At 49.6% G+C, this 26,775-nt stretch overlaps 1 protein-coding gene across 2 annotated transcripts; it reads right to left on the reverse strand.

Annotated features, from left to right (window-relative positions):
- Window positions 1–1,238: 1,238 nt before the first annotated feature.
- On the reverse strand, window positions 1,239–26,305 carry LOC134654070 (FAS-associated factor 2). Of its 2 annotated transcripts, XM_063509484.1 has the most exons (7): window positions 26,007–26,305; window positions 25,543–25,792; window positions 13,025–13,208; window positions 12,024–12,293; window positions 11,555–11,729; window positions 10,789–10,926; window positions 1,239–1,437 (listed from the first exon to the last, which is right to left on the reverse strand). In XM_063509484.1, exons 1-7 carry the CDS (start codon window positions 26,139–26,141, stop codon window positions 1,279–1,281), a joined length of 1,311 nt encoding a protein of 436 aa, XP_063365554.1. In that variant the 5' UTR covers window positions 26,142–26,305; the 3' UTR covers window positions 1,239–1,278. The 2 variants fall into 2 exon arrangements, with proteins under 2 accessions (XP_063365554.1, XP_063365553.1); XM_063509483.1 differs by lacking the exon at window positions 10,789–10,926.
- Between the last annotated feature and the right edge of the window lie 470 nt (window positions 26,306–26,775).

Below are 26,775 nucleotides of genomic sequence, written 5' to 3' on the forward strand. Positions count from 1 at the left end.
TCACTAAACAACTCCAAAAGTGTCGTTTTTTTCTAACAAAGCACAGGGCATCTTACGATTTCATGCGAAAACAACTTACCGCTCGCTAAGCTCACGTATTTTCAACGTATTGAGTTTTACAGTTTATGTAAAAGTATCGATTACCTATTATGAACCAATTCAATACAATTATGTTTACATACGACAGAGGAACTGCGCCTAATTTGTGGATAACAAAGTGAACCCATGTCTTTTGGTCAATTAACCCTAATTATGTTTAAAAAACAATTTCAATTGTGCAAGCACGTTTGCGTATATGCCCGCGTATTGCATCCGCGTTATCTGTCTGTGATCTGATAATCAAATATATACGAGAACGGTATACCTATTTAGTGGATTCGAGAAGGTATTTTGCTCTTAAGAGGGAAGTTATTTTGCTCTTAAGAGGGAAGTATGGCACATGATCGTCCATACAAAAAGAAAAAACGTTTTTCCACTTCTAATTATCTTCCATTTTCCATGATTTTCAGTAAGTTATTGACACAATGAAAAACTAGGTTTATAGGTTTTCCTTTATTCAAAATCCGCAATACAATTTTTTTTAATAGCATTATTATAAACCTGGAATAATAATATTAGGTATGCTGAAACGATCGACATCAAAATCAAAGTGATATGTTAAGATTTAGTTAGTGAAAACCGTTTTCTCCCGAAATGGAAATTATATGAAAAAAGTACCTTTTGTCAGTAACTATACTTCCCTCTTAATGTGAGAACGTGATGAGCAGTTTAAATTGCCTACCACCCTTATTAATATTGATGCAATACAAAGGGCAATAAACGCCAGTGTCATGCAATTAACCAAATATGTACCAAAACCATTTAAGCCCTCAAAATTGAAAATATTTAGATGGTTATTCTGTTCAACTCAATTTGTATAGAATAAACGTCAAAGCATCAAGACTCAAAGGATTTAAATACACATTCACAAATATTAAATAAAGTATTACGTCAATACTCTCACTCACAGACAAGACATCCTCTAGACTGAGCATAGTAACGCTACCCCCTCTGCCACTTATACGGTAGTTTTACTCCATCTTCGAGTCAATCCCGTGCCGCGATTGGTCCGTGTCTTTGAACGGACCAATCACGGCACGGGATTCGCTCACCTCGTCCCCCCGCACCCCCGTATTTTTGGCAGCATCGGTTTCATGAAATAATTGCTCTAAACTCCGTCTAGAGGATTCCTAGTCTATGCTCTCACTACATTGCTCAGTTCTGCACATAACTCACTGGTTAAGCGTTCATATCGGTGACAAACAGTACGTCCCTGTCTTTGAGGCCCACCTCGGCGAGGTTGGAGAGGCCCTTCGGTATGGTGCGCTTTGGGAAGTTAGTCGTAATCTCAAACTCTTCTGGGGACTGTGGGTGGCTGAATACAAAGTCGTATAAGTCCTGAAACAAGTAACATTAAGAATGATAACAGGGCTAAACACATTAGGAAAAACTGGGGTCTTATTGGAGGACATAAAAAGTCAACGATTTGGATTTGCTGGGACATCAGTTAGCCGCGACCATGACCAGTGAAACCTGTGTCGAAACGTCGGTAAATAAAGGTATGTGAATAAATTTCGCGTTAGACCCGTCTATAAATGTGAGTTAATATGTGTTCAAAACGCGAAAGTTTTAAATATTATATTATCTAAGATTTTCATCATACAAGTTTTAAGAAGTGAAAGGTTTTAAAATGTTAAAAGCCTTTTTATTAATTTGCAATGTACCTATGTACTATGTTTGTACAGGTCAAATCTTGCAAGTTATATTTGACCCACTTCCCGACTTTCAATGAAGCTGAAAATTTGCAAACATAGTCGGGTGACAATGCAATATTATGGTACCATGGAGCTGATCTGATGATGGAGACTAGAGGTGGCCATAGGAATTCTGTGATAATAATAATAATATATTCTGTGATAATTTGTTTATAAGGATAATGTAAGAAAATAAAGCTTTAAAGTCCATTTATATAATGATGTCCACAGAAAGGTTTTAAGCGCAAGCATATCTTATACGGAATATGGCAAAAGGCTATGCATAGGATTGACAGAGAAACCTATACTGCCGTCGTCTGTAAGATCGATTAGCCAATCCCAGTAGGTACTAATGTTCCTTATAAGATTGATATTCATACATGATGGAAAAATGCTACTTTTTCTACTCGTCGACTGCAATGCTTGAATTAAGACTTCGTATACCAAAGTGAAATCGCATACTTTTTTCACTATGGGACCCATAGTGGACCCGGGGATATTCATTTCGATACAGTTTAGTCAACTATAATGAAATTGACCAATCGAAAGCGCGGAGCAAGTACCAGGGCCTCATGAGTTACGAGGTGTCGTTGACCAACCTGCCGGGGGCGCGGGGCGCGGGGCCGGGCCGCGTACGAGTATGAGGTATCGCGGCTGCTCGCGCATCTTAGCTGTATACTTTTGGTTTTTTTACCTACATATATGATTCTTCTACTAGTTTTAAGTATTTTTTCGTTGACTCGTAGAAAAAGTATTGTATACAATAGTGATATAATCAAGCTTTTCAATCTCGTACCTTACTTAGGCAACTCAGAAAGCTTCGTTGCCTAAACACGGTACTCTATAGTGTTGAGTCGCTCACTCGTGAGGCACCTCATTTCTACCACTCATTTTGTTAATTTGTCGCAGTACTTCGTACCGCAAAAATGTCTTACTTCACTCCTCTATTCATTTTACTTGATTCTAAAATTATCTTTCTCCTAAAAGTTCTATTCTTAACCTCCAGAATTGCACTCCAATTAAATGTTACTATTTATTTATTTATAAAGGAAGTGATGAATACATAAATATGTATATACATTAAATATTTTTGTCGCCGTTGGAATTAATGGAATAGTCGACGCTGAAAATATGCTAGTACCTCACCTCATTTGAAGTAAGACATTGTAACACCTCATTTTAGAAAATGAGGTACTCATACAAACTCATTTTAAATTGATGTCCTACCCATCACTAGTACTCTACTGAAAAGCTCTCCATTATATCACGATTGTATAAAATACTATTTCCTGTTCTCTCGTCGCCGATCGAAATCTTTTCGATATTAGAATATCGGCCGCTCAAGTATTTCCGGTGCTTCGTGTAGTGTAGTGTAGTGTAGTGTAGTGTAGTGTGGGGTAGGCGTTACCTGCGTGGTGGTGTCGGTGCTGAAGCGGCGGGTGAGGCGCTGGCCGCCGGGCAGCCGGATGAGCAGCACCACGGCACTCGCGCCCGGCGCCGGCTCTGTAGTGTAGTGTAGTGTAGGGTGGTGTATAGTAGGCTAGGTGTTACCTGCGTGGTGGTGTCGGTGCTGAAGCGGCGGGTGAGGCGCTGGCCGCCGGGCAGCCGGATGAGCAGCACCACGGCGCTCGCGCCCGGCGCCGGCTCTGTAGTGTAGTGTAGTGTAGTGTAGTGTAGGGTGGTGTAGAGTAGGCTAGGTATTACCTTCGTGGTGGTGTCGGTGCTGAAGCGGCGGGTGAGGCGCTGGCCGCCGGGCAGCCGGATGAGCAGCACCACGGCGCTCGCGCCCGGCGCCGGCTCTGTAGTGTAGTGTAGTGTAGGGTGGTGTAGAGTAGGCTAGGTGTTACCTGCGTGGTGGTGTCGGTGCTGAAGCGGCGGGTGAGGCGCTGGCCGCCGGGCAGCCGGATGAGCAGCACTAACGGCGCTCGCGCCCGGCGCCGGCTCTGTAGTGTAGTGTAGTGTAGTGTAGTGTAGGGTGGTGTAGAGTAGGCTAGGTGTTACCTGCGTGGTGGTGTCGGTGCTGAAGCGGCGGGTGAGGCGCTGGCCGCCGGGCAGCCGGATGAGCAGCACCACGGCGCTCGCGCCCGGCGCCGGCTCTGTAGTGTAGTGTAGTGTAGTGTAGTGTAGGGTGGTGTAGAGTAGGCTAGGTGTTACCTGCGTGGTGGCGTCGGTGCTGAAGCGGCGGGTGAGGCGCTGGCCGCCGGGCAGCCGGATGAGCAGCACCATGGCACTCGCGCCCGGCGCCGGCTCTGTAGTGTAGTGTAGTGTAGTGTAGTGTAGGGTGGTGTAGAGTAGGCTAGGTGTTACCTGCGTGGTGGTGTCGGTGCTGAAGCGGCGGGTGAGGCGCTGGCCGCCGGGCAGCTGGATGAGTAGCACCACGGCGCTCGCGCCCGGCGCCGGCTCTGTAGTGTAGTGTAGTGTAGTGTAGGGTGGTGTAGAGTAGGCTACGTGTTACCTGCGTGGTGATGTCGGTGCTGAAGCGGCGGGTGAGGCGCTGGCCGCCGGGCAGCCGGATGAGCAGCACCACGGCGCTCGCGCCCGGCGCCGGCTCTGTAGTGTAGTGTAGTGTAGTGTAGGGTAGTGTAGAGTAGGCTAGGTGTTACCTGCGTGGTGGTGTCGGTGCTGAAGCGGAGGGTGAGGCGCTGGCCGCCGGGCAGCCGGATGAGCAGCACCACGGCGCTCGCGCCCGGCGCCGGCTCTGTAGTGTAGTGTAGTGTAGGGTAGTGTAGAGTAGGCTAGGTGTTACCTGCGTGGTGGTGTCGGTGCTGAAGCGGCGGGTGAGGCGCTGGCCGCCGGGCAGCCGGATGAGCAGCACCACGGCGCTCGCGCCCGGCGCCGGCTCTGTAGTGTAGTGTAGTGTAGTGTAGGGTAGTGTAGAGTAGGCTAGGTGTTACCTGCGTGGTGGTGTCGGTGCTGAAGCGGCGGGTGAGGCGCTGGCCGCCGGGCAGCCGGATGAGCAGCACCACGGCGCTCGCGCCCGGCGCCGGCTCTGTAGTGTAGTGTAGGGTGGTGTAGAGTAGGCTAGGTGTTACCTTCGTGGTGGTGTCGGTGCTGAAGCGGCGGGTGAGGCGCTGGCCGCCGGGCAGCCGGATGAGCAGCACCACGGCGCTCGCGCCCGGCGCCGGCTCTGTAGTGTAGTGTAGTGTAGGGTGGTGTAGAGTAGGCTAGGTGTTACCTGCGTGGTGGTGTCGGTGCTGAAGCGGCGGGTGAGGCGCTGGCCGCCGGGCAGCCGGATGAGCAGCACCACGGCGCTCGCGCCCGGCGCCGGCTCTGTAGTGTAGTGTAGTGTAGTGTAGGGTAGTGTAGAGTAGGCTAGGTGTTACCTGCGTGGTGGTGTCGGTGCTGAAGCGGCGGGTGAGGCGCTGGCCGCCGGGCAGCCGGATGAGCAGCACCACGGCGCTCGCGCCCGGCGCCGGCTCTGTAGTGTAGTGTAGTGTAGTGTAGGGTGGTGTAGAGTAGGCTACGTGTTACCTGCGTGGTGGTGTCGGTGCTGAAGCGGCGGGTGAGGCGCTGGCCGCTGGGCAGCCGGATGAGCATCACCACGGCACTCGCGCCCGGCGCCGGCTCTGTAGTGTAGTGTAGTGTAGTGTAGGGTGGTGTAGAGTAGGCTAGGTGTTACCTGCGTGGTGGTGTCGGTGCTGAAGCGGCGGGTGAGGCGCTGGCCGCCGGGCAGCCGGATGAGCAGCACCACGGCACTCGCGCCCGGCGCCGGCTCTGTAGTGTAGTGTAGTGTAGTGTAGTGTAGTGTAGGGTGGTGTAGAGTAGGCTAGGTGTTACCTGCGTGGTGGTGTCGGTGCTGAAGCGGCGGGTGAGGCGCTGGCCGCCGGGCAGCCGGATGAGCAGCACCACGGCACTCGCGCCCGGCGCCGGCTCTGTAGTGTAGTGTAGTGTAGGGTGGTGTATAGTAGGCTAGGTGTTACCTGCGTGGTGGTGTCGGTGCTGAAGCGGCGGGTGAGGCGCTGGCCGCCGGGCAGCCGGATGAGCAGCACCACGGCGCTCGCGCCCGGCGCCGGCTCTGTAGTGTAGTGTAGTGTAGTGTAGTGTAGTGTAGTGTAGGGTGGTGTAGAGTAGGCTAGGTATTACCTTCGTGGTGGTGTCGGTGCTGAAGCGGCGGGTGAGGCGCTGGCCGCCGGGCAGCCGGATGAGCAGCACCACGGCGCTCGCGCCCGGCGCCGGCTCTGTAGTGTAGTGTAGTGTAGGGTGGTGTAGAGTAGGCTAGGTGTTACCTGCGTGGTGGTGTCGGTGCTGAAGCGGCGGGTGAGGCGCTGGCCGCCGGGCAGCCGGATGAGCAGCACTAACGGCGCTCGCGCCCGGCGCCGGCTCTGTAGTGTAGTGTAGTGTAGTGTAGTGTAGGGTGGTGTAGAGTAGGCTAGGTGTTACCTGCGTGGTGGTGTCGGTGCTGAAGCGGCGGGTGAGGCGCTGGCCGCCGGGCAGCCGGATGAGCAGCACCACGGCGCTCGCGCCCGGCGCCGGCTCTGTAGTGTAGTGTAGTGTAGTGTAGTGTAGGGTGGTGTAGAGTAGGCTAGGTGTTACCTGCGTGGTGGCGTCGGTGCTGAAGCGGCGGGTGAGGCGCTGGCCGCCGGGCAGCCGGATGAGCAGCACCATGGCACTCGCGCCCGGCGCCGGCTCTGTAGTGTAGTGTAGTGTAGTGTAGTGTAGGGTGGTGTAGAGTAGGCTAGGTGTTACCTGCGTGGTGGTGTCGGTGCTGAAGCGGCGGGTGAGGCGCTGGCCGCCGGGCAGCTGGATGAGTAGCACCACGGCGCTCGCGCCCGGCGCCGGCTCTGTAGTGTAGTGTAGTGTAGTGTAGGGTGGTGTAGAGTAGGCTACGTGTTACCTGCGTGGTGATGTCGGTGCTGAAGCGGCGGGTGAGGCGCTGGCCGCCGGGCAGCCGGATGAGCAGCACCACGGCGCTCGCGCCCGGCGCCGGCTCTGTAGTGTAGTGTAGTGTAGTGTAGGGTAGTGTAGAGTAGGCTAGGTGTTACCTGCGTGGTGGTGTCGGTGCTGAAGCGGAGGGTGAGGCGCTGGCCGCCGGGCAGCCGGATGAGCAGCACCACGGCGCTCGCGCCCGGCGCCGGCTCTGTAGTGTAGTGTAGTGTAGGGTAGTGTAGAGTAGGCTAGGTGTTACCTGCGTGGTGGTGTCGGTGCTGAAGCGGCGGGTGAGGCGCTGGCCGCCGGGCAGCCGGATGAGCAGCACCACGGCGCTCGCGCCCGGCGCCGGCTCTGTAGTGTAGTGTAGTGTAGTGTAGGGTAGTGTAGAGTAGGCTAGGTGTTACCTGCGTGGTGGTGTCGGTGCTGAAGCGGCGGGTGAGGCGCTGGCCGCCGGGCAGCCGGATGAGCAGCACCACGGCGCTCGCGCCCGGCGCCGGCTCTGTAGTGTAGTGTAGGGTGGTGTAGAGTAGGCTAGGTGTTACCTTCGTGGTGGTGTCGGTGCTGAAGCGGCGGGTGAGGCGCTGGCCGCCGGGCAGCCGGATGAGCAGCACACCACGGCGCTCGCGCCCGGCGCCGGCTCTGTAGTGTAGTGTAGTGTAGGGTGGTGTAGAGTAGGCTAGGTGTTACCTGCGTGGTGGTGTCGGTGCTGAAGCGGCGGGTGAGGCGCTGGCCGCCGGGCAGCCGGATGAGCAGCACCACGGCGCTCGCGCCCGGCGCCGGCTCTGTAGTGTAGTGTAGTGTAGTGTAGGGTAGTGTAGAGTAGGCTAGGTGTTACCTGCGTGGTGGTGTCGGTGCTGAAGCGGCGGGTGAGGCGCTGGCCGCCGGGCAGCCGGATGAGCAGCACCACGGCGCTCGCGCCCGGCGCCGGCTCTGTAGTGTAGTGTAGTGTAGTGTAGGGTGGTGTAGAGTAGGCTACGTGTTACCTGCGTGGTGGTGTCGGTGCTGAAGCGGCGGGTGAGGCGCTGGCCGCTGGGCAGCCGGATGAGCATCACCACGGCACTCGCGCCCGGCGCCGGCTCTGTAGTGTAGTGTAGTGTAGTGTAGGGTGGTGTAGAGTAGGCTAGGTGTTACCTGCGTGGTGGTGTCGGTGCTGAAGCGGCGGGTGAGGCGCTGGCCGCCGGGCAGCCGGATGAGCAGCACCACGGCACTCGCGCCCGGCGCCGGCTCTGTAGTGTAGTGTAGTGTAGTGTAGTGTAGTGTAGGGTGGTGTAGAGTAGGCTAGGTGTTACCTGCGTGGTGGTGTCGGTGCTGAAGCGGCGGGTGAGGCGCTGGCCGCCGGGCAGCCGGATGAGCAGCACCACGGCGCTCGCGCCCGGCGCCGGCTCTGTAGTGTAGTGTAGTGTAGTGTAGTGTAGGGTGGTGTAGAGTAGGCTAGGTGTTACCTGCGTGGTGGTGTCGGTGCTGAAGCGGCGGGTGAGGCGCTGGCCGCCGGGCAGCCGGATGAGCAGCACCACGGCGCTCGCGCCCGGCGCCGGCTCTGTAGTGTAGTGTAGTGTAGTGTAGGGTGGTGTAGAGTAGGCTAGGTGTTACCTGCGTGGTGGTGTCGGTGCTGAAGCGGCGGGTGAGGCGCTGGCCGCCGGGCAGCCGGATGAGCAGCACCACGGCGCTCGCGCCCGGCGCCGGCTCTGTAGTGTAGTGTAGTGTAGGGTAGTGTAGAGTAGGCTAGGTGTTACCTGCGTGGTGGTGTCGGTGCTGAAGCGGCGGGTGAGGCGCTGGCCGCCGGGCAGCCGGATGAGCAGCACCACGGCACTCGCGCCCAGCGCCGGCTCTGTAGTGTAGTGTAGTGTAGTGTAGTGTAGGGTAGTGTAGAGTAGGCTAGGTGTTACCTGCGTGGTGGTGTCGGTGCTGAAGCGGCGGGTGAGGCGCTGGCCGCCGGGCAGCCGGATGAGCAGCACCACGGCGCTCGCGCCCGGCGCCGGCTCTGTAGTGTAGTGTAGTGTAGTGTAGGGTAGTGTAGAGTAGGCTAGGTGTTACCTGCGTGGTGGTGTCGGTGCTGAAGCGGCGGGTGAGGCGCTGGCCGCCGGGCAGCCGGATGAGCAGCACCACGGCGCTCGCGCCCGGCGCCGGCTCTGTAGTGTAGTGTAGTGTAGGGTGGTGTAGAGTAGGCTACGTGTTACCTGCGTGGTGGTGTCGGTGCTGAAGCGGCGGGTGAGGCGCTGGCCGCCGGGCAGCCGGATGAGCATCACCACGGCACTCGCGCCCGGCGCCGGCTCTGTAGTGTAGTGTAGTGTAGTGTAGTGTAGGGTGGTGTAGAGTAGGCTAGGTGTTACCTGCGTGGTGGTGTCGGTGCTGAAGCGGCGGGTGAGGCGCTGGCAGCCGGGCAGCCGGATGAGCAGCACCACGGCACTCGCGCCCGGCGCCGGCTCTGTAGTGTAGTGTAGTGTAGTGTAGTGTAGGGTGGTGTAGAGTAGGCTAGGTGTTACCTGCGTGGTGGTGTCGGTGCTGAAGCGGCGGGTGAGGCGCTGGCCGCCGGGCAGCCGGATGAGCAGCACCACGGCGCTCGCGCCCGGCGCCGGCTCTGTAGTGTAGTGTAGTGTAGTGTAGGGTGGTGTAGAGTAGGCTAGGTGTTACCTGCGTGGTGGTGTCGGTGCTGAAGCGGCGGGTGAGGCGCTGGCCGCCGGGCAGCCGGATGAGCAGCACCACGGCGCTCGCGCCCGGCGCCGGCTCTGTAGTGTAGTGTAGTGTAGGGTGGTGTAGAGTAGGCGACGTGTTACCTGCGTGGTGGTGTCGGTGCTGAAGCGGCGGGTGAGGCGCTGGCCGCCGGGCAGCCGGATGAGCATCACCACGGCACTCGCGCCCGGCGCCGGCTCTGTAGTGTAGTGTAGTGTAGTGTAGGGTGGTGTAGAGTAGGCTAGGTGTTACCTGCGTGGTGGTGTCGGTGCTGAAGCGGCGGGTGAGGCGCTGGCCGCCGGGCAGCCGGATGAGCAGCACCACGGCACCCGCGCCCGGCGCCGGCTCTGTAGTGTAGTGTAGTGTAGTGTAGTGTAGGGTGGTGTAGAGTAGGCTAGGTGTTACCTGCGTGGTGGTGTCGGTGCTGAAGCGGCGGGTGAGGCGCTGGCCGCCGGGCAGCCGGATGAGCAGCACCACGGCACTCGCGCCCGGCGCCGGCTCTGTAGTGTAGTGTAGTGTAGTGTAGGGTGGTGTAGAGTAGGCTAGGTGTTACCTGCGTGGTGGTGTCGGTGCTGAAGCGGCGGGTGAGGCGCTGGCCGCCGGGCAGCCGGATGAGCAGCACCACGGCGCTCGCGCCCGGCGCCGGCTCTGTAGTGTAGTGTAGTGTAGGGTAGTGTAGAGTAGGCTAGGTGTTACCTGCGTGGTGGTGTCGGTGCTGAAGCGGCGGGTGAGGCGCTGGCCGCCGGGCAGCCGGATGAGCAGCACCACGGCGCTCGCGCCCGGCGCCGGCTCTGTAGTGTAGTGTAGTGTAGTGTAGGGTGGTGTAGAGTAGGCTACGTGTTACCTGCGTGGTGGTGTCGGTGCTGAAGCGGCGGGTGAGGCGCTGGCCGCCGGGCAGCCGGATGAGCATCACCACGGCACTCGCGCCCGGCGCCGGCTCTGTAGTGTAGTGTAGTGTAGTGTAGTGTAGGGTGGTGTAGAGTAGGCTAGGTGTTACCTGCGTGGTGGTGTCGGTGCTGAAGCGGCGGGTGAGGCGCTGGCCGCCGGGCAGCCGGATGAGCAGCACCACGGCACTCGCGCCCGGCGCCGGCTCTGTAGTGTAGTGTAGTGTAGTGTAGGGTGGTGTAGAGTAGGCTAGGTGTTACCTGCGTGGTGGTGTCGGTGCTGAAGCGGCGGGTGAGGCGCTGGCCGCCGGGCAGCCGGATGAGCAGCACCACGGCGCTCGCGCCCGGCGCCGGCTCTGTAGTGTAGTGTAGTGTAGTGTAGTGTAGTGTAGGGTGGTGTAGAGTAGGCTAGGTGTTACCTGCGTGGTGGTGTCGGTGCTGAAGCGGCGGGTGAGGCGCTGGCCGCCGGGCAGCCGGATGAGCAGCACCACGGCGCTCGCGACCGGCGCCGGCTCTGTAGTGTAGTGTAGTGTAGTGTAGTGTAGGGTGGTGTAGAGTAGGCTAGGTGTTACCTGCGTGGTGGTGTCGGTGCTGAAGCGGCGGGTGAGGCGCTGGCCGCCGGGCAGCCGGATGAGCAGCACCACGGCGCTCGCGCCCGGCGCCGGCTCGGGCCGCAGCCGCGCCGACAGCGCCACGCGCGCCTCCGACACCTGACCATCGATACCACATCATCAAACTATCAAAACCATACATTCCTAACGAGGAAAATTTTTAAATTAAGGGCCACCCCACATCTAGCGTCTTTCGAGCGTCGGCGTCTCGTCGGCGTCTACAACTCTATGGCCCTGCTCTATGGCTGCGCAGCGACGTCATTTTCCATAGCGCTGACCGACGCCGACGCTCGAAAGACGCCAGATGTGGGGTGGCCCTAAAGGAAGACAAGAGAAATTCACCGTTTCAACCGAGATTCGGACTTAAGAGCTGTCGGAATTAGAAGTTAAAATGTCAAAAACAAAATTTTACGATAAATCCGTTTTAAACCGAATTTTCATTGCTAATAAATAAACCACCACCGTAACTCCGAAATTAAAGTATTGTAAAATTTTGTTTGCATTATATACGATTTTTGTTGTATTTATACTTATAGGTGCATATTTACTGCTGCTTAATCTACTGATTAATGTTAAAGAATGACCGTTTGTTTCTCAATTGATAAATAAAAAAATAAACAATAATCTCCACCCACAGACTACAGTGTAAGAAATTTCTTTCTTACACTGTAGTCTGTGGGTGGAGATTACTTACTTACGTAAGTAGTATTGTCCACGTATTACATACCTCTTGCTTCCTATTCTCCTCCTGTTCCCGCAGCCTGTTTTCTTCGGCCTCGCGTTGGGCTAGCGCCGAGCGCTCGGCCTCGCGCCGCCGCTCCTTCTCCTGGTCGGCGGCTAGCGACTCCGCGTAGGCCTCGTCTTGTGACGCTCGTAGACGCTGCGTCACTTCGCGTTCAACCCTGATAAAGAAAAATAACATTTAGAATATATAATAAAGGTATCTTAGAGAGCATCTGGGGCGGATTTACAGGTAGGCAAGACCTTTCTAAAGCATAAATGCACTTGTGTATGATGCGAAAGGACGTGTCCTGACTGAATGATAGGGAGTCGTGACACACTCCTCCTGAGTCCCAGACGTATAAAGGCTTTATTCCAAAATTTAATTTTAACTTTGCGCCAAATTCAAAACGAAACTAAACTATTCTGGGCCTAAGGAAGATAAACAAAAGCGCACACCACACAGAACAACTGACCTGTCAGCCCTCGCTGCCACGAGATGCAGCTCATTGTCAGCCACGACACGCTGCAGCCGCTGCAGCAGCTGCTGCGGGCTGCACGCCCCCTCGCTCCTCGCCACCACGGTCATGCGATGGTCCCGCACGCACACCACGCACAGCAGCGGGTAGCGCCGTCCGCCTACGGACTGCGCCACGCGCCAGCCTTCGGCCGTGTCGATGGAGCACCCCCAGAAGAGAGCGTGCGTGTTTATGTACGATATCACATCTGGGTCTGATAGGGTAGTTCTGTAAATAAGGAAGTAGCTTGTGAGTAACAATTGGGTGAATGAAGCAATAAACTTTTTAATTTATTTCTTAATAATAAATCACGTAATCGGTAGCACGTTGCGCGCGCTGGCAGTCAATGTGTTAATGCAGTCTAATTTGATATGTAAGTCTCAAAACCCTTGTGGCCGAATTTTTTGCAGATCGTATACATATGTATCAGTTGGAGAAAATTTAGAATAATTGCATGAAAAGTCTGGCCACATACATGAATATATTTGTGTTCAATATACCTACATATTTCCATAACATGGTAAATGAAAGTGATACACTCATACTACAATTATAGATAACAAACCAGAATGTAAATTGCTGCCTGCTGGCATACCAACAATTAATAGTAATATCAGAACTATGAAAAATCCCAAAGCCATTTGTGAATGACACGTGAATATGGTATTATATTACTTATTAACTACAGCTACAGAGAGACATTTGCCTACTGATACAAGGCATTCCAAAACATTAAACAGTCACAACACTCACAATACACGTTTTATGACAATTATCGTAGAAACCTTGTTACCGAGTATTAACTATATTGAGTTTATTCCTCAAAAATTCATCATTTAAAAGGGGACTTAAAAAAGACACCATAGTAGCAAGCTACATTAAACTGTTGTTTGACCGAAATGAAGAGTTTGGTTACGATAACATAATTCAAATTAATGATAAAATCTAAATACACTTACCTGCAGAAGTTCTGTGTTTCCGCAGCAGCATCGGAATGCAGGTAAACTACAAGGAAAAGAAGCTCTTTCTTGGCATCATTGAGCGCCTGCGCGTATGTGCCCTGGTAGAACACCGGATGCTGGTTGTACTTGGATGTGTAGCCGTTGATGAAGCCTACCACATCACCAAGGGGGTCTGTCACCACTAGAAGCAAAGAAAAGTATGTGGATCAATCTACTATTTCTTGTTGTTATTCTGTCCCATCAGCGAGGCGACAATAGTAGCATAGATTGTTAGAAGAACTGCTGCACCATGTTCTACTAACATGCTCAGTACATGCCCCATTATGGAAAGGTCTTATAACTACCATAAAATGCAAGTTGGTTCATTTAAATACGAAAAACCTAGAATTTTAAGAGTGACTCAGGAGACCGTAACCATAGCAACGTGTGACAAGAAAAAGTTGATTAACCCTCATGCATGATTTTCTATCTATCTTGAAAGGCAAAAGTAAATGTGTCATGAAATTATTAATTTATCATGGCGTTATTGGCTACAAACCTCAATAATTTGTCTATATGTTTAATGTTGAAACTTATGTATTTGTAAGAACCAGATCAAACATAATTTTAACTAATTGAGCCTTGTTAACTTTTATGAATAAGGGGGTTAGTTTATTTAAAATACTTAAGGCATTAGCTTGTTCTGTTTGTTTTGTATTCAGTGTTGCAGTTCTATTGTATTGAAATATACAGCATTTCCATAGAATGAAACTCCATATAAGAATATGTATGCTGTCAATAGTGACTCAATAATAAATCAAAAGTAAGCTCTACATATATTCAGCACTAATACTTCAAACTAATGAAAGTACTTTTATTGCAATTTATATACTAAAAACATCCATTTCAGATTTATAGTGGAAAACTATTAACCCCCTTATTCATAAAACTTACGGAACTGATTTAGTTAATTTATGTTTTATCCATTTCTTACAAATACATAAGTCAAAATGCCAGATAAAGACAAATGATTCATAGCTAATTCAGGCCAGTAACACGTTTATGAATAACGCCATAAGTATACAAATTAAAATATTTAATATTTAGCACAATATGGTGAAGATTAAATATTTTATTCCTGAATTATTAAAGCATAATAAAATGTAATTATTAAAATACATAACATACAACACTATGCTTCTTAGAAACTGATCAGTATGCTAATTTAAGATGACTCTATTACTGCTACAAAATATACAAAGAATAATTATTTCTCCGAAAACGTAAAATTATTTAATGTTAGTGTCGAGCGTAGACTGTAGCTTTTTTTCTTTATATTTGTTCTCCGAAGTGAAGAAACGCAAGTCAGGAACGCGCCGGCCGCTATGTTGCCCAGAAGTCCGCTTTACCTCCAATTTACCACCAATTACCGGGATGTGTTTGTGTCAAATAAAAACACATATTTAACTTTAATAATACTGGAGAGTGTTCAAGCAAAGTGCTTGGGTGGGTGAGTAAAACTCTCTGAATAAGCAACCAAGATCGGGGTTTATATAGGCAGAATATCCCGTCGTAGGTACTTTTCCAGCAACTAGGGAGTGTTACATGGAGAGTCAGTTTTATTTATTTCGACCAATCACCTTAATCTAATACATTTTATTAAATACAGTGATACAAGACTTAAAACTAGGCACATAACATTCCACACAATACATTAACATGATATAAACGGTAAAAAACACATAAAAGTAATGTAGCTGACGATTGCAGCCACAGGTGGAGAGGAGCGAAATAAGAACAACTAGGGATACTTTTTGACGTAAGTGTTAGAGCGCATGGACATGCGTGTATCGCTCGGAAGCGTATAGGGAACTGACGTTGATTGGTCGATAGCCGAGGCTCGTTGCACACATATGCATGCTCTCGCGCACACTTTATTAACACATAGAAAACAGCAGTGGTAAGCAAGGTAAGTACCTACATATTATTTTTATAATATTTAACTAAAATGTATATTAATTACTAAGTTTTATGTTTCAGGTTACTCATTTCAGGTCCAGTACATTGCGTCGTCTACATTCTCGGCCCCATTGTCCGTCAAGGACAATCATCATCAGCTGTGGGGAGCAACGCTAAACGCGCCACTGGTCTGGTAAGCATTCCGGATTGTGTTTTTACATCGACAATTCGAATGCGCCCATCGGCGCCAGCGTGAACTTCATGGACCCGTCCTTTGGGCCAGACATTTCTAGGCATCGCTGGGTCTACGATTACCACGACATCGCCCTTTTTTAGCTGTTTGCCCTCTTGGCACCATTTTTGTCGTGGTAGAAGGTTTGGTAGTACCTCGCGCATCCAACGCCGCCAGAATGCATCGGTAAGTCTTTGTGCTATTCTCCACATTTTCTTCCGGAACAGGTCAGTATCATCAAATACTCCAGGAACTGGGAGGTTCGAAGAGGAGCCTATGAGGAAGTGGTTTGGTGTCAAACTTTCTGGGTCGCCGTGGTCTGTCGATACGTAGCTAAGCGGACGACTATTTACAATATTTTCCACCTCTGCCAACAATGTGATCAAAACCTCTTCGCGTGGGGCTCGTTCCTTTAAGATCACTTTCAGGGATGTCTTGACGCTTCTAATTAATCGCTCCCAGGAGCCGCCCATGTGTGGACTCGCCGGTGATATGAAGCGCCATTCAAGTTCATGTGTAGTCAGTAGGTCCCTGACGCTAGCTTGGTCGTTTATCTCTTTAAACGATCTCCTCAGTTCGGCATCGGCGCCTCTGAAGTTGGTACCGTGGTCTGAGTACATTCTGTACGGCCAGCCTCGTCGTGATGCCATTCGTCTCAAGGCCATGATAAAGGAATCGGCAGACAGCGAGGGTACCAATTCTATATGGATTGCTCGTACTGTCATGCAGGTGAAGAGTACTCCGTACCGCTTCTCGTGACGACGGCCGACTGTCACTTCCATATGCCCAAATAAGTCAACGCCGCAGTGAGTAAACGGGCGTTGATGATGGGCGAGTCGCGCCGCCGGTAAGTCTCCCATCCGTGGGTTACTAGGTCTTGCTTTTTTAATTCGGCAATACAAACATCGTGTCGCGACTGTACGTACCGTAGGGCGTAAATTGACAATCCAATATTTTTGACGAATATCGTTGACTACGGTTTCGTTATTACCGTGCGCAGCCATCTCGTGGTAACGCTTGATTATCAATCTCGTTATATAATCATGCCCGTCAAGTATAACGGGACGTTTCAGGTCGAAATCAACATACGCAGCAGCGTCGATCCTCCCGCCGACGCGTAGCAATCCGTGTTCATCTAATATTGGGGTTAACTTGCGTAAACGGCTGCTTGGTTCGATTGCCTTATTATTTTTCAGTGCATAAATCTCTTCTGGAAACGATTTCATCTGTGAGTAACGCAATAATTCAGTTTCAGCGCGTTGCATCGTGTCGGCATCAATCTGTGCATTACCAGGTCTTCTGCACCTCGTAATAAACAACAAAACGTTTGCCATACATCTCCATAGTCTGGTCCACGAAGAGAATTTATTCAAATCAGGAACAACAGGTAAGTCTTCATCCTTTATTTCATATAGCGTGTTTACTTGTAACAGCTGATCTTTGTTTATGTTTTGTTTTGCAGCGTCATACTTCGGCCAGGTGTTTCGCGGCGAGTACAGGAATTCAGGGCCGCGGAGCCAGTCGCAGTCGTTATTCAACTCGTAAGTATTTAATTTTGTCGCTTTGTCAGCTATATTCAAGTCGGTAGGTATATAATTCCATTCACAGGATTGAGATAATTCATCAATTTCGCCAAGTCTATTAGCGATAAAAACTTTATAGTTGCGCGTGTCGTTTTTTATTTGATGTAAAACGATTAAGGAATCGGTCCAGAAGTATCGTGTGCAGGCGGTCAACCTGTGTTCGCGCGCTATTGTGTCAGCGAGTCTGCAGGCGATAACAGCTGATTCCATCTCAAGTTTAGGTATAGTTATATATTTCTTCACAGGTGACGAACGACACTTACTCGCGATGAATGAAACTTGTACTTCATTGATGTTATGTACTTTACGCCAATAAGCGACGGCAGCGTATGCAGTGGGAGCAGCATCGCAAAAGATGTGAAGTTCGAGTTCTATAGTCGTCTCATTCTGGCGCAAGGTGTGGCAGCGAGCGTTATCAGTATTATCGCGCTCGCTCATAACTTGTTCGTCGTGAAAATAAAACCTTGGAATGCGCAAATCTTTCAAAGTTTGTAATTCCGTTATCCAGTTGCGAAATACTGTATATTCATTCGTAGGAATCTCATCGTCCCATTTAGTATCCGTTCTCCAGATATTTCGTAGCATTATTTTTGCTTTAACAGTAAATGGCGCAAGAAAGCCAAAAATGTCAAATATTGACATATAGATGCGCAGGAGTTCCCGCTTCGTAGGTTTTCTTTGCAGGTTAATTATCTCCGTCGGAATGCGTTTAAGTGATAAATCAAAGCCGAATGTGTCGCTGGCCGGGCACCATAGCAACCCGAGCGTTCTCTCAGGTACGTCGTCGCATCCGGTTTTGAACCTTATTGCCTTATTACTTAAGGTTTCTTTTGGCGTGCATTCCAAGACTTCGGGTTTGTTAGAAATCCAATTTCTTATTTCGAAGCCACCTTGTTTGTGGATTTCGGAAACTTCTGTTATCATCTTGATAGCTAACTGCTCGTTGTCCACACTCTCGATGTAGTCGTCCATATAATGTGACTTCAGGATGGCTTTGACCGCTTCAGGCATTTCGTTTTGGAATCGCATTGCATTTTTATTTTTAATATGTTGTGCAATGAATGGAGAACAATTGGTTCCAAATAACAATGACGTCATAACGTAGGTTTTTAGTTCGCTGTTTGCGTTTTCGCGCCATAAAAATCGTAATGCGTGCTGATCTTCTTTCGTTATCTTGATGCGAAGGAAGAATTCTTTTATATCGCCCATAATTGCAACAGGTTTTTCTCGAAAGCGTAACATGATGCCCAGTAAAGACTGAAGTAGGTCAGGACCCTGGAGTAGGTAGTCGTTCAGGGAGCGACCGGCGGTGGCGGCTGAGGCGTCATGCACAAGTCTCAATTTTTTCTTGTTTTTGTTATCGACTCCGAAATGGGCTAAATAAAATATGCGTTTATGTGGTGCTAACAATTCGTCGTCTGATAATAATCGGGCGTAATAGTTTTCAAGTAGATGATTAATACGCTCCGTATACCTAGAGGCGTATCCTTCATCTGACAACATTCTTCTTTCCACAGCGAGGAATCTCTTGTAAGCATTTGGGTAAGAGTCAGGCAGTATAGCATCGTTTTTCCATGGTAAACTAATTTCATAACTCCCGTTAATTAATTTTGCAGAGTTATCAATGATGTTGACTGCGCGAATGTCGTCCTTATTTACGCGTGGCTTAGAGTTCACTCCTATTGATTCGAGCGCAAACGATCGGCGAACCAGTTCATGAAGTTGTTTATCTGCGCTGTCGCTAAGTGCATCGCTTGACGATTGAGGTGATGAGTGTGTGTCTGCGTTTGTGCATGTGTGCGTCTCCCGCCGCACGGCAAGTATGTCCGCGGGGGTGGCGGTGGAGGGCGGAGTGCATGCGTTGCAGATTTCGGCGGCCGGTTTAGCGCGCTCATACAGCACGGTTGTCAAGGCATGCTCGGCGGTCAAAGGTCGGCCGAGTACAGCTGCAGGTAAGGTTCCATGTAAACACCAACCGAGTTTTGTTAATGTGGCACAAGGTTCAAAATTGCCCCGATAAACAGTCTTTAGCGGCATTATCAAATGGTAAAAATCCTGTCCGATTAATAACTTCGGTTCCATATTACAGCGGGGGAAAACACTTGTTAGATCGCGTAAATAATCGTAAGAGTCTAAGTTCACGTTAGATAGGTCCAGTGTTGGTAAGTCTAGCTCACTCATTTTTCGTGCACGTAAGTCATACATTTCACCACTTGAGTTCGAGATTTTAAAGTTCACAGTTTCACTTATACACTCGAATTTAGATTTCCATGCACATTTCATGCTTATTGTCTTTGGCTGACCTTGAAGGTTGACACAGTTAGCAAGATCAGCTGATATGAGACTCACTGCGGCCCCATCGTCTAGAAGGGCGTATGTAGCAATAGTGCCGCCAGGTCCATGCAGGTTCACTCGTACAGACTTTAGGTAAACACTATCACTATCACTAGGTTCCACGACAGTATTTGTTACGATTGCGGTCGTGGGATTGTTGTTGGCAGATTCATCTGTCGCGCTTAATGTTGGCGTATTATTTGGGTCTTCATTAGTGCTGTTATTGCGTGGCGCTGCACTGGCTGCGTTAGGTTTATTCGGCCAGTGAAGGAGGCGGTGGTGGGGTAGCCCGCAGCCGTCAACATCGCACGATGCGGCCGGGCAGGTTTCTTTCCCGTGGCCTAGCAACAGGCATTTATGGCATATTCTATTTATTTTGACAAAGCGCCATTTATCCTTGCGTAGCGCGCGTTTAAATTTAATGCAATTAGTCAGCGGATGATAAGACACCTTACAAAACTTGCACTTCGTGTTAGTATCATTATCGTTGTTTAAAATGGGGTGAACTTGAAGTTTTCGGTCTTCCATCTTTTTGGGAAACTTGTGTTCATTTTGAGAATGGATATGAGTTACACCAGCGGCGGCGATCTTCGTAGCTTCTTTGTGCAGGAACTCGGAGAATAACTGCAATTTAGCTTTATTTGTATCGCTATGTTCGTATATATAGTCTGCCCACTTGTTGATAAGCGCACTGGGACACTTTGATATAACGATGCTTAGTAACTCAGGGCTTCGAAGATGATCGGTCTGCTTAATAGACTCTGCAGCTGCCACGTAATTCTTTACTCTGACGGCGAAGTTCACCAACTCGATATGATACGCTTGCGGTAAAGGTTGCAATTTTTTAAATTGTGTTAAGATTTTATTTATGATTAGGTCGGGTCTTCCGAATCGTAGCTCTAGTGCGTCTAGGATGGCGCGTGGTGAGGTATCGGTCGTAAATAAAGACGAGACCGTTTCTTTAGCTTCACCACGGAGACATTTCTCTAATCTCGCGATATTTTCAGTATCACTATAGTTGCATAACATCGTGGATTGTTCGTATGATTTTTTAAATTGAATCCACTCGAGCGATTCACCAGAAAATAACGGTAAGTCCTTAGACGTGGCTAATCGAGATAACAGGCGAGTATTAGCACTTTGAGTTGTAGTAGCTAGTTTTTCCATTGCTTGTGCTAGGGTTTGAAGTGAGCTGGGTCCGGGGTTCGGTTCTTGCCAAGGGGTCGCGAGAACGCGTTCGTCTTGATCGTCTTGGCGACTTTTCTCGAGCCACTGTTCCACTTTTTGAGATGTTTCGGACAAAATAGATCGTTGTTCTCCACTGCAACGGGACTTCTGAGAATATTCTTCATCCAGCTTAGCGAGTTCAGCGTCTAGCTTTTTATCTATTAACTCTTTCTCGATCCTAGCTTTAGCTTCGGCGGCGTCTAACTCTAATTGTTTTTTTTTTTGCCTGTAGTGAAGACATCGAAGTTTTATTTGAAGTATTAGATCGGTGATAACCATGTTCAGTTTCAGTTTTGATGCTACCCTCTTTCGCGCTGGGCTGAATCTGCAAACTGAGCGCCTTCGCGTTGAACTGGCTTGCGCGATCCATAAATTCTTCTTCTTTGGAGTTCTTTGGGCATGGCACTTCACTCTGAGCATCCGTGGTATGTTTCAACTTCTCTCTTTCGAGAGCACCCCGCGTTTTAACCATTGTGTGCGGAGGCGTGTGGAACATTCCTTTGCGTCCTGACATCCGTGCTCCTCTGGATCCGGTTTGATAGGACCATGTGTAGCTGACGATTGCAGCCACAGGTGGAGAGGAGCGAAATAAGAACAACTAGGGATACTTTTTGACGTAAGTGTTAGAGCGCATGGACATGCGTGTATCGCTCGGAAGCGTATAGGGAACTGACGTTGATTGGTCGATAGCCGAGGCTCGTTGCACACATATGCATGCTCTCGCGCACACTTTATTAACACATAGAAAACAGCAGTGGTAAGCAAGGTAAGTACCTACATATTATTTTTATAATATTTAACTAAAATGTATATTAATTACTAAGTTTTATGTTTCAGGTTACTCATTTCAGGTCCAGTACATTGCGTCGTCTACAAGTAAAATTACACGAAATTACACGTAAAATCAAGATTACGATTACGATAGATTAGATTATATTAGCTATTCACGACAGTCTCCCCCACGTGTGCCAACACCGTCTTCATGTGAGGAGTGGATGGGTATAAGCCGGGAAACTGGGCGGCGGACGTCACCTGCGCGGGTGCGAACAATGGCCACTCTTACATGGCCATCCGGGCCGGAAAAGAGCTGGACGATTACGCCTCTGGGCCACGTTCCTCGTGGCATGGAGCAGTCGCTTATTATGACGTTGTCGCCTACGTGCAATCTCTGTATGTTGTGATGAGCGTCGGGTATATTCGTAGCTGCAGCGGTAGATGATAGTGGATTCGTTCGAGGCCTTTCTAATGGTAAGTCGCCCACGGGAACCTTGAGGTTGGCCCCGCGACAGGTTCGACACCATTGGCGCTTACCTGATCGATAACGAATACTACCGCGCAGTCCGACTATGTGATATTTTTGTTTTAACTCGCTTATCACTGTCGAGTGGTTGCCGTTGTACAGAGCGTGAAAATGATGAATTAGCAGCTTGGCGAAGTCTTCTTTAGCGTGTAAGACGGGTACTTGCTTACTTCCGCCGTCTGTCACGATGACTCCGTATTCGTCAAGTTTTACTGCTATTCTGCGTAGCGGAGATTTTTTCGGTAGCGCATGCCCAGCTTCCAGGGACTTCACTTCCTCTGGATAGGCTTCATATTGGCTCCGTTTGATTAGCGATATCTCAGCTAAAATCAAATTCCCCTTGATCATTTCTGTGTCTGTATTCTTATATGGCAACTTGGCGTTATTTACCTCGGTGGCAACCAGAACTCTAGCCGTGGCCCTAACTAAATGCGTATATTCGGAAAAACTGTTTACCTTAGGTAGGTACTCGAATTTACTTTTAGTTTTCTTATTTGAGCGCACGGATTTTGACGCGCGTCGTCGTGTATGACACGTCGCGACGTTGTCGGCGACGGGCGCGAGCGTTTCAATTATTGACGATCGCGGCTTATGGTCGCTTTTAGGTTCGGGTTCTACAGCCCACCGGGAGGTTGCTCCTACTTGAGCAGGTTTGCCTCGGTCAAACGTCGACGCGGGCCGCGTTGTGGCCAATATCTGCGCGGTCGGCACGTCTTTGGGCGGGCTTAGAGAGCTTTCGCTCCCCCCGACGAAAGACGTGTTGCCTTTTCTACCTACGCTAGATTTTATCGCGGACGTGTTTGACGTGAAGCTAACTGTGTTTACGGCTCGTGCCCAGCTAACCTTAGTTGCAGATGAGGCCGTGTGCAATCCGTGCAGCAGTCTATGATGACTTGCTTCGCATTCGCCTACGCCGCATGCTACGTATTTGCATGTATTCGGCTGATGAGGCGCGGATTTTAAACACTTAAAACACAGCCGCGCACCCTTCGCTAGTTCCCATCTATCAGAAATCGTTGCCGCCATAAACTGTGCGCACGTGCTAACGAAGTGATCCCCATTACAAATGGGGCACGTATTGCGCGGCGGCACAGAGATGGACGATTCCTGATCGAATCTAGCTCCGGTTGACGCGGGTTTTTTTCTATTATTACTATCGCGGTGCTTTACCTGTGCGATAGTAGACTTACTGCGTGAACTACTTTTCGAATCGCGTGAGTAAGTTTCGTGGGAATCGGACTCCGAATCCGTGCTAGAATCGCGGGTGGACGCGGGGGCGCGAGACCTAGAGAGAGCGTTGCTCGATCGTCTGGGTTCGCGCTCAGAAGAAACCGTGTTCCCTACATTTCGCGATCTATTTCCCGTATCACGTGTGTATGTTTCGTGGGAATCTGACTCCGAATCCGAACTATATTCACGGTAGAACGCGGGGGCGCGAGACCCAGAGAGAGCACGGCTCGATCGTCTCGGTTCGCGCACAGAGGAAACCGCATTCACTGCATTCCGTGATTTCGAATCCGACCTATAGTCACGGTAGAACGCGGGGGCACGAGACCCAGAGAGAGCACGGCTCGATCGTCTCGGTTCGCGCACAGAGGATACCGCATTCACTGCATTCCGTGATCTATTGGACGGCTTATGTCGGTTTACGCGCTTGGCCGCAGTGCTAATTTCGTTAAGAAACTCGGATATCGCAACTAACCCAGGTGATTCTACGTTAGACTGCCTGTATTTGGCCCATTCATAGCGCACTATCAGATTCAACTTATCCACGATTTTATTTACAAGCTCAGGCGCGTGTAAATAGTTTTCTTGACGCAACGATCGAATGGTGGCGACGGCGTTCGCGATATGGGCGGCAAATGAGGCGATATTCGCATTGTCTTCGGACAAACGCGGCATGCGTTTGATGTTATGTATTTCCGTAAGAACAATTTCCTCAGGGTCGCCGAACTGCCGTTCTAGCGCTTCCATTATTTCGTACGGATCCTGAACCGTGTACATGATTGATTTTACGGCGGTCCGAGCTTCGCCCTTAAGTGCGCGCCTAATCCGACTCACGTTATTGACGGCACTAAACATGGGCGACGTATCCTCGAACTCTGCCCTAAATGATATCCACTCGGTGATATCTCCGCCGAATGCGGGTAATTCTGGCGGTTTATGGTACATTGGCGCGTAGGTACCGTGCGGTACCTCTAAAAAGCACGGTTGAGGTCTGCTAGCCCGATCGGCGGCTGCACGCGGCGCGGTCTCTTTCGGCGGCGGGATTTTAACGTTTTCACTCGCGATCTCGCGCTGTAACCTAGCTTGTCGTTCTACCCAACTTCTAGTCCGTTCTTCGACGGTCGCGTCACTGCTGCCGACAGACTGCGCCTTCAGTTGCGCAACCTGCAGCCTTAACTTTGCAGTGTCGGACTCTGCCTTAGCAACGGTTAGAGCGGCTTTATGAACCTCGAGCTCGGCCATTAGCACGGCTAATTTATTATCGCGTTCCCTATTTACCGATTCGCGATTTCTCTTTGACGATTCGCGATCAGACGGCGCCCGCGGCGGCGGCGCGACATCGGTGTCTTTATGCACTAGCGTATTTGACCTACTGCGAACTACTACCGTATTGTCGAACGCTTCCGAGTGTACCGACTCGTTCTCACCGGTAGTGTTCCGGTTGCCACTGGTGCCCTTGCTCCACGTATTGGTCTCGCCGGACGTAGTCTTTCCGGACGAGGGGGTAGGGGTGTCCATGTTCGGTGCGGGGGCAGGCTGGCCCCTGGTGCGCGAGCGAAGGCTTCGTGCTTCCTTTTCGGACATCTTCTTGGAACCACTTCACTTTACACTTTACACTCGCGGGGGGTCCCTAACTATATACCTGCCTACGCCTATGATCTGACGTTACAGAGCGCAACGTCGATGCCCTAAGCGTGGATCCCTCGTGGCACTGAGTCTCCCGCAATGGCAAAGTGCAATGCCTAGAGCGTTTGAAAGCAGTGTGTTGGTATCAACCATGTGACACATGCAACGAAAGTTGCCAGGACACGTGAGTGGAGGTAAACCTACAACACTGCACGGTCCGTCCGGCAAGCCGGTAATTGGGGTATGGAAAGGTTATTGGGGTAGGGTCTGAACCGAAGCGAACTTCTAGGCTCAGCGCGTACTTTATTCTTTCTTGCCGTCTGAGTTAAGCAATAGTTCGCTTGAAACTCAGCGCGTACTTGTTTCTTTCTTGCTGTCTGAGTTAAGCAATAGTTCGCTTGAAACTCAGCGCGTACGTGTTTCTTTCTTCATTCGGCAGCGAAGGACCAAACTGTCGAGCGTAGACTGTAGCTTTTTTTCTTTATATTTGTTCTCCGAAGTGAAGAAACGCAAGTCAGGAACGCGCCGGCCGCTATGTTGCCCAGAAGTCCGCTTTACCTCCAATTTACCACCAATTACCGGGATGTGTTTGTGTCAAATAAAAACACATATTTAACTTTAATAATACTGGAGAGTGTTCAAGCAAAGTGCTTGGGTGGGTGAGTAAAACTCTCTGAATAAGCAACCAAGATCGGGGTTTATATAGGCAGAATATCCCGTCGTAGGTACTTTTCCAGCAACTAGGGAGTGTTACATGGAGAGTCAGTTTTATTTATTTCGACCAATCACCTTAATCTAATACATTTTATTAAATACAGTGATACAAGACTTAAAACTAGGCACATAACATTCCACACAATACATTAACATGATATAAACGGTAAAAAACACATAAAAGTAAAATTACACGAAATTACACGTAAAATCAAGATTACACTAAAACATGCATGATTAAGAGCTATTCACGACAGTTAGTATGTCTCAAAAACAGTTTAAATTCGAAAAGAATAATTATGGTACATAAGTAGCCAATAATGGTGGTACTTACATCTCCGATCATCATTGCGGACGAAACTTAACAACAGATTTAATACTGATGTTATTGTACTATAGCACATTGATACAACTAGGTTGACAACATATCGGACCAGGCCCCGGACGCCCCCTGGGCTTTCTGGAGGCTCATCTGTGAAAACTTGCTGTGCTATGTAATCATGCACTACGGGCGGCGCTCGCGCCTCTATCGCGAACACCGATGGGCGTCCTTCTCGAATGTTCAACTGTTCTTGAATAGCCACCTGAAAGAAAAAAATTGTTTTGGAAAAAAATAACAAACTGCATTTATCACACTACAAGGTCTTTCTGCTGCATTTAACATAAATAGTTAAAGACGACAACTTTTTACTATCAATAAAATGTAGTCAGCTGTGACCCAAAAACAATGAGAAATTAGAATTTGATAACTCTACAGAAAAGTGTCATACAAGCAAGAATAAGCGCAATGAAACTCACCTCTAAGTCCCATTGCTGCCTCTGCAGAACGTCTCTACATATAGACATGTCTTCAATTCCTGTAAGGTCTTGAAACTGCAAAATTTTGTCAGTTTGCTCCTGGGTTAGGCCCAGAGCATTGTCTTCGAGATCCATAGCTTAAATTTATAGTTTATACAAAATCTAAACTATAATATGTAGAATATTCGTATCCTTACATAAATACACTGGTCAACACACAATAACATAAATGAAAACAGTAGGTATTCAAAACGAAAATAATTAGATTCTATTCTATTGCCTACTCACTGAGTGAACGACATGTCACAAACATAGACTAAATATGTTTTTTTAAATCTTATTTGTTAGGTCTTCATTGTTTATGGAAGGAGAAAGTTTCAACTTGTAAAGCCCCCTCCAGACTATGTGCGTGAATCGCGGCGCGAACTCGCGAAGCCGAGAACACGAGTTTGGAGGGGGCTTTAGGCCTCTATTCACGGTGCAGTATAAATCGACCTTGATATCTTGATGCCACTCACACACACCAATGGGCACCAATTTCTAAGAAATTAAATTTGTAATACTGAACATAAACTGTTCTAGGTATCCAATAAACTATAGCCTGTCAAGCCATATCCGTCAGTAGACAAAAGCGGTAAATTAAAAAAAAAAGGCGCAGCGGATTATCGTCACATAGAAAATTTGAATGTCGCGTCTTTTTCTACTGACGAAGTTGTTTGGCAGACTATACAAAGTGAATAAAACACAAAGTTTCTAATTTTATAAACGT

Source organism: Cydia amplana, chromosome 14 (genome assembly GCF_948474715.1).
Source record: "Cydia amplana chromosome 14, ilCydAmpl1.1, whole genome shotgun sequence".
Taxonomy (NCBI): domain Eukaryota; kingdom Metazoa; phylum Arthropoda; class Insecta; order Lepidoptera; family Tortricidae; genus Cydia; species Cydia amplana.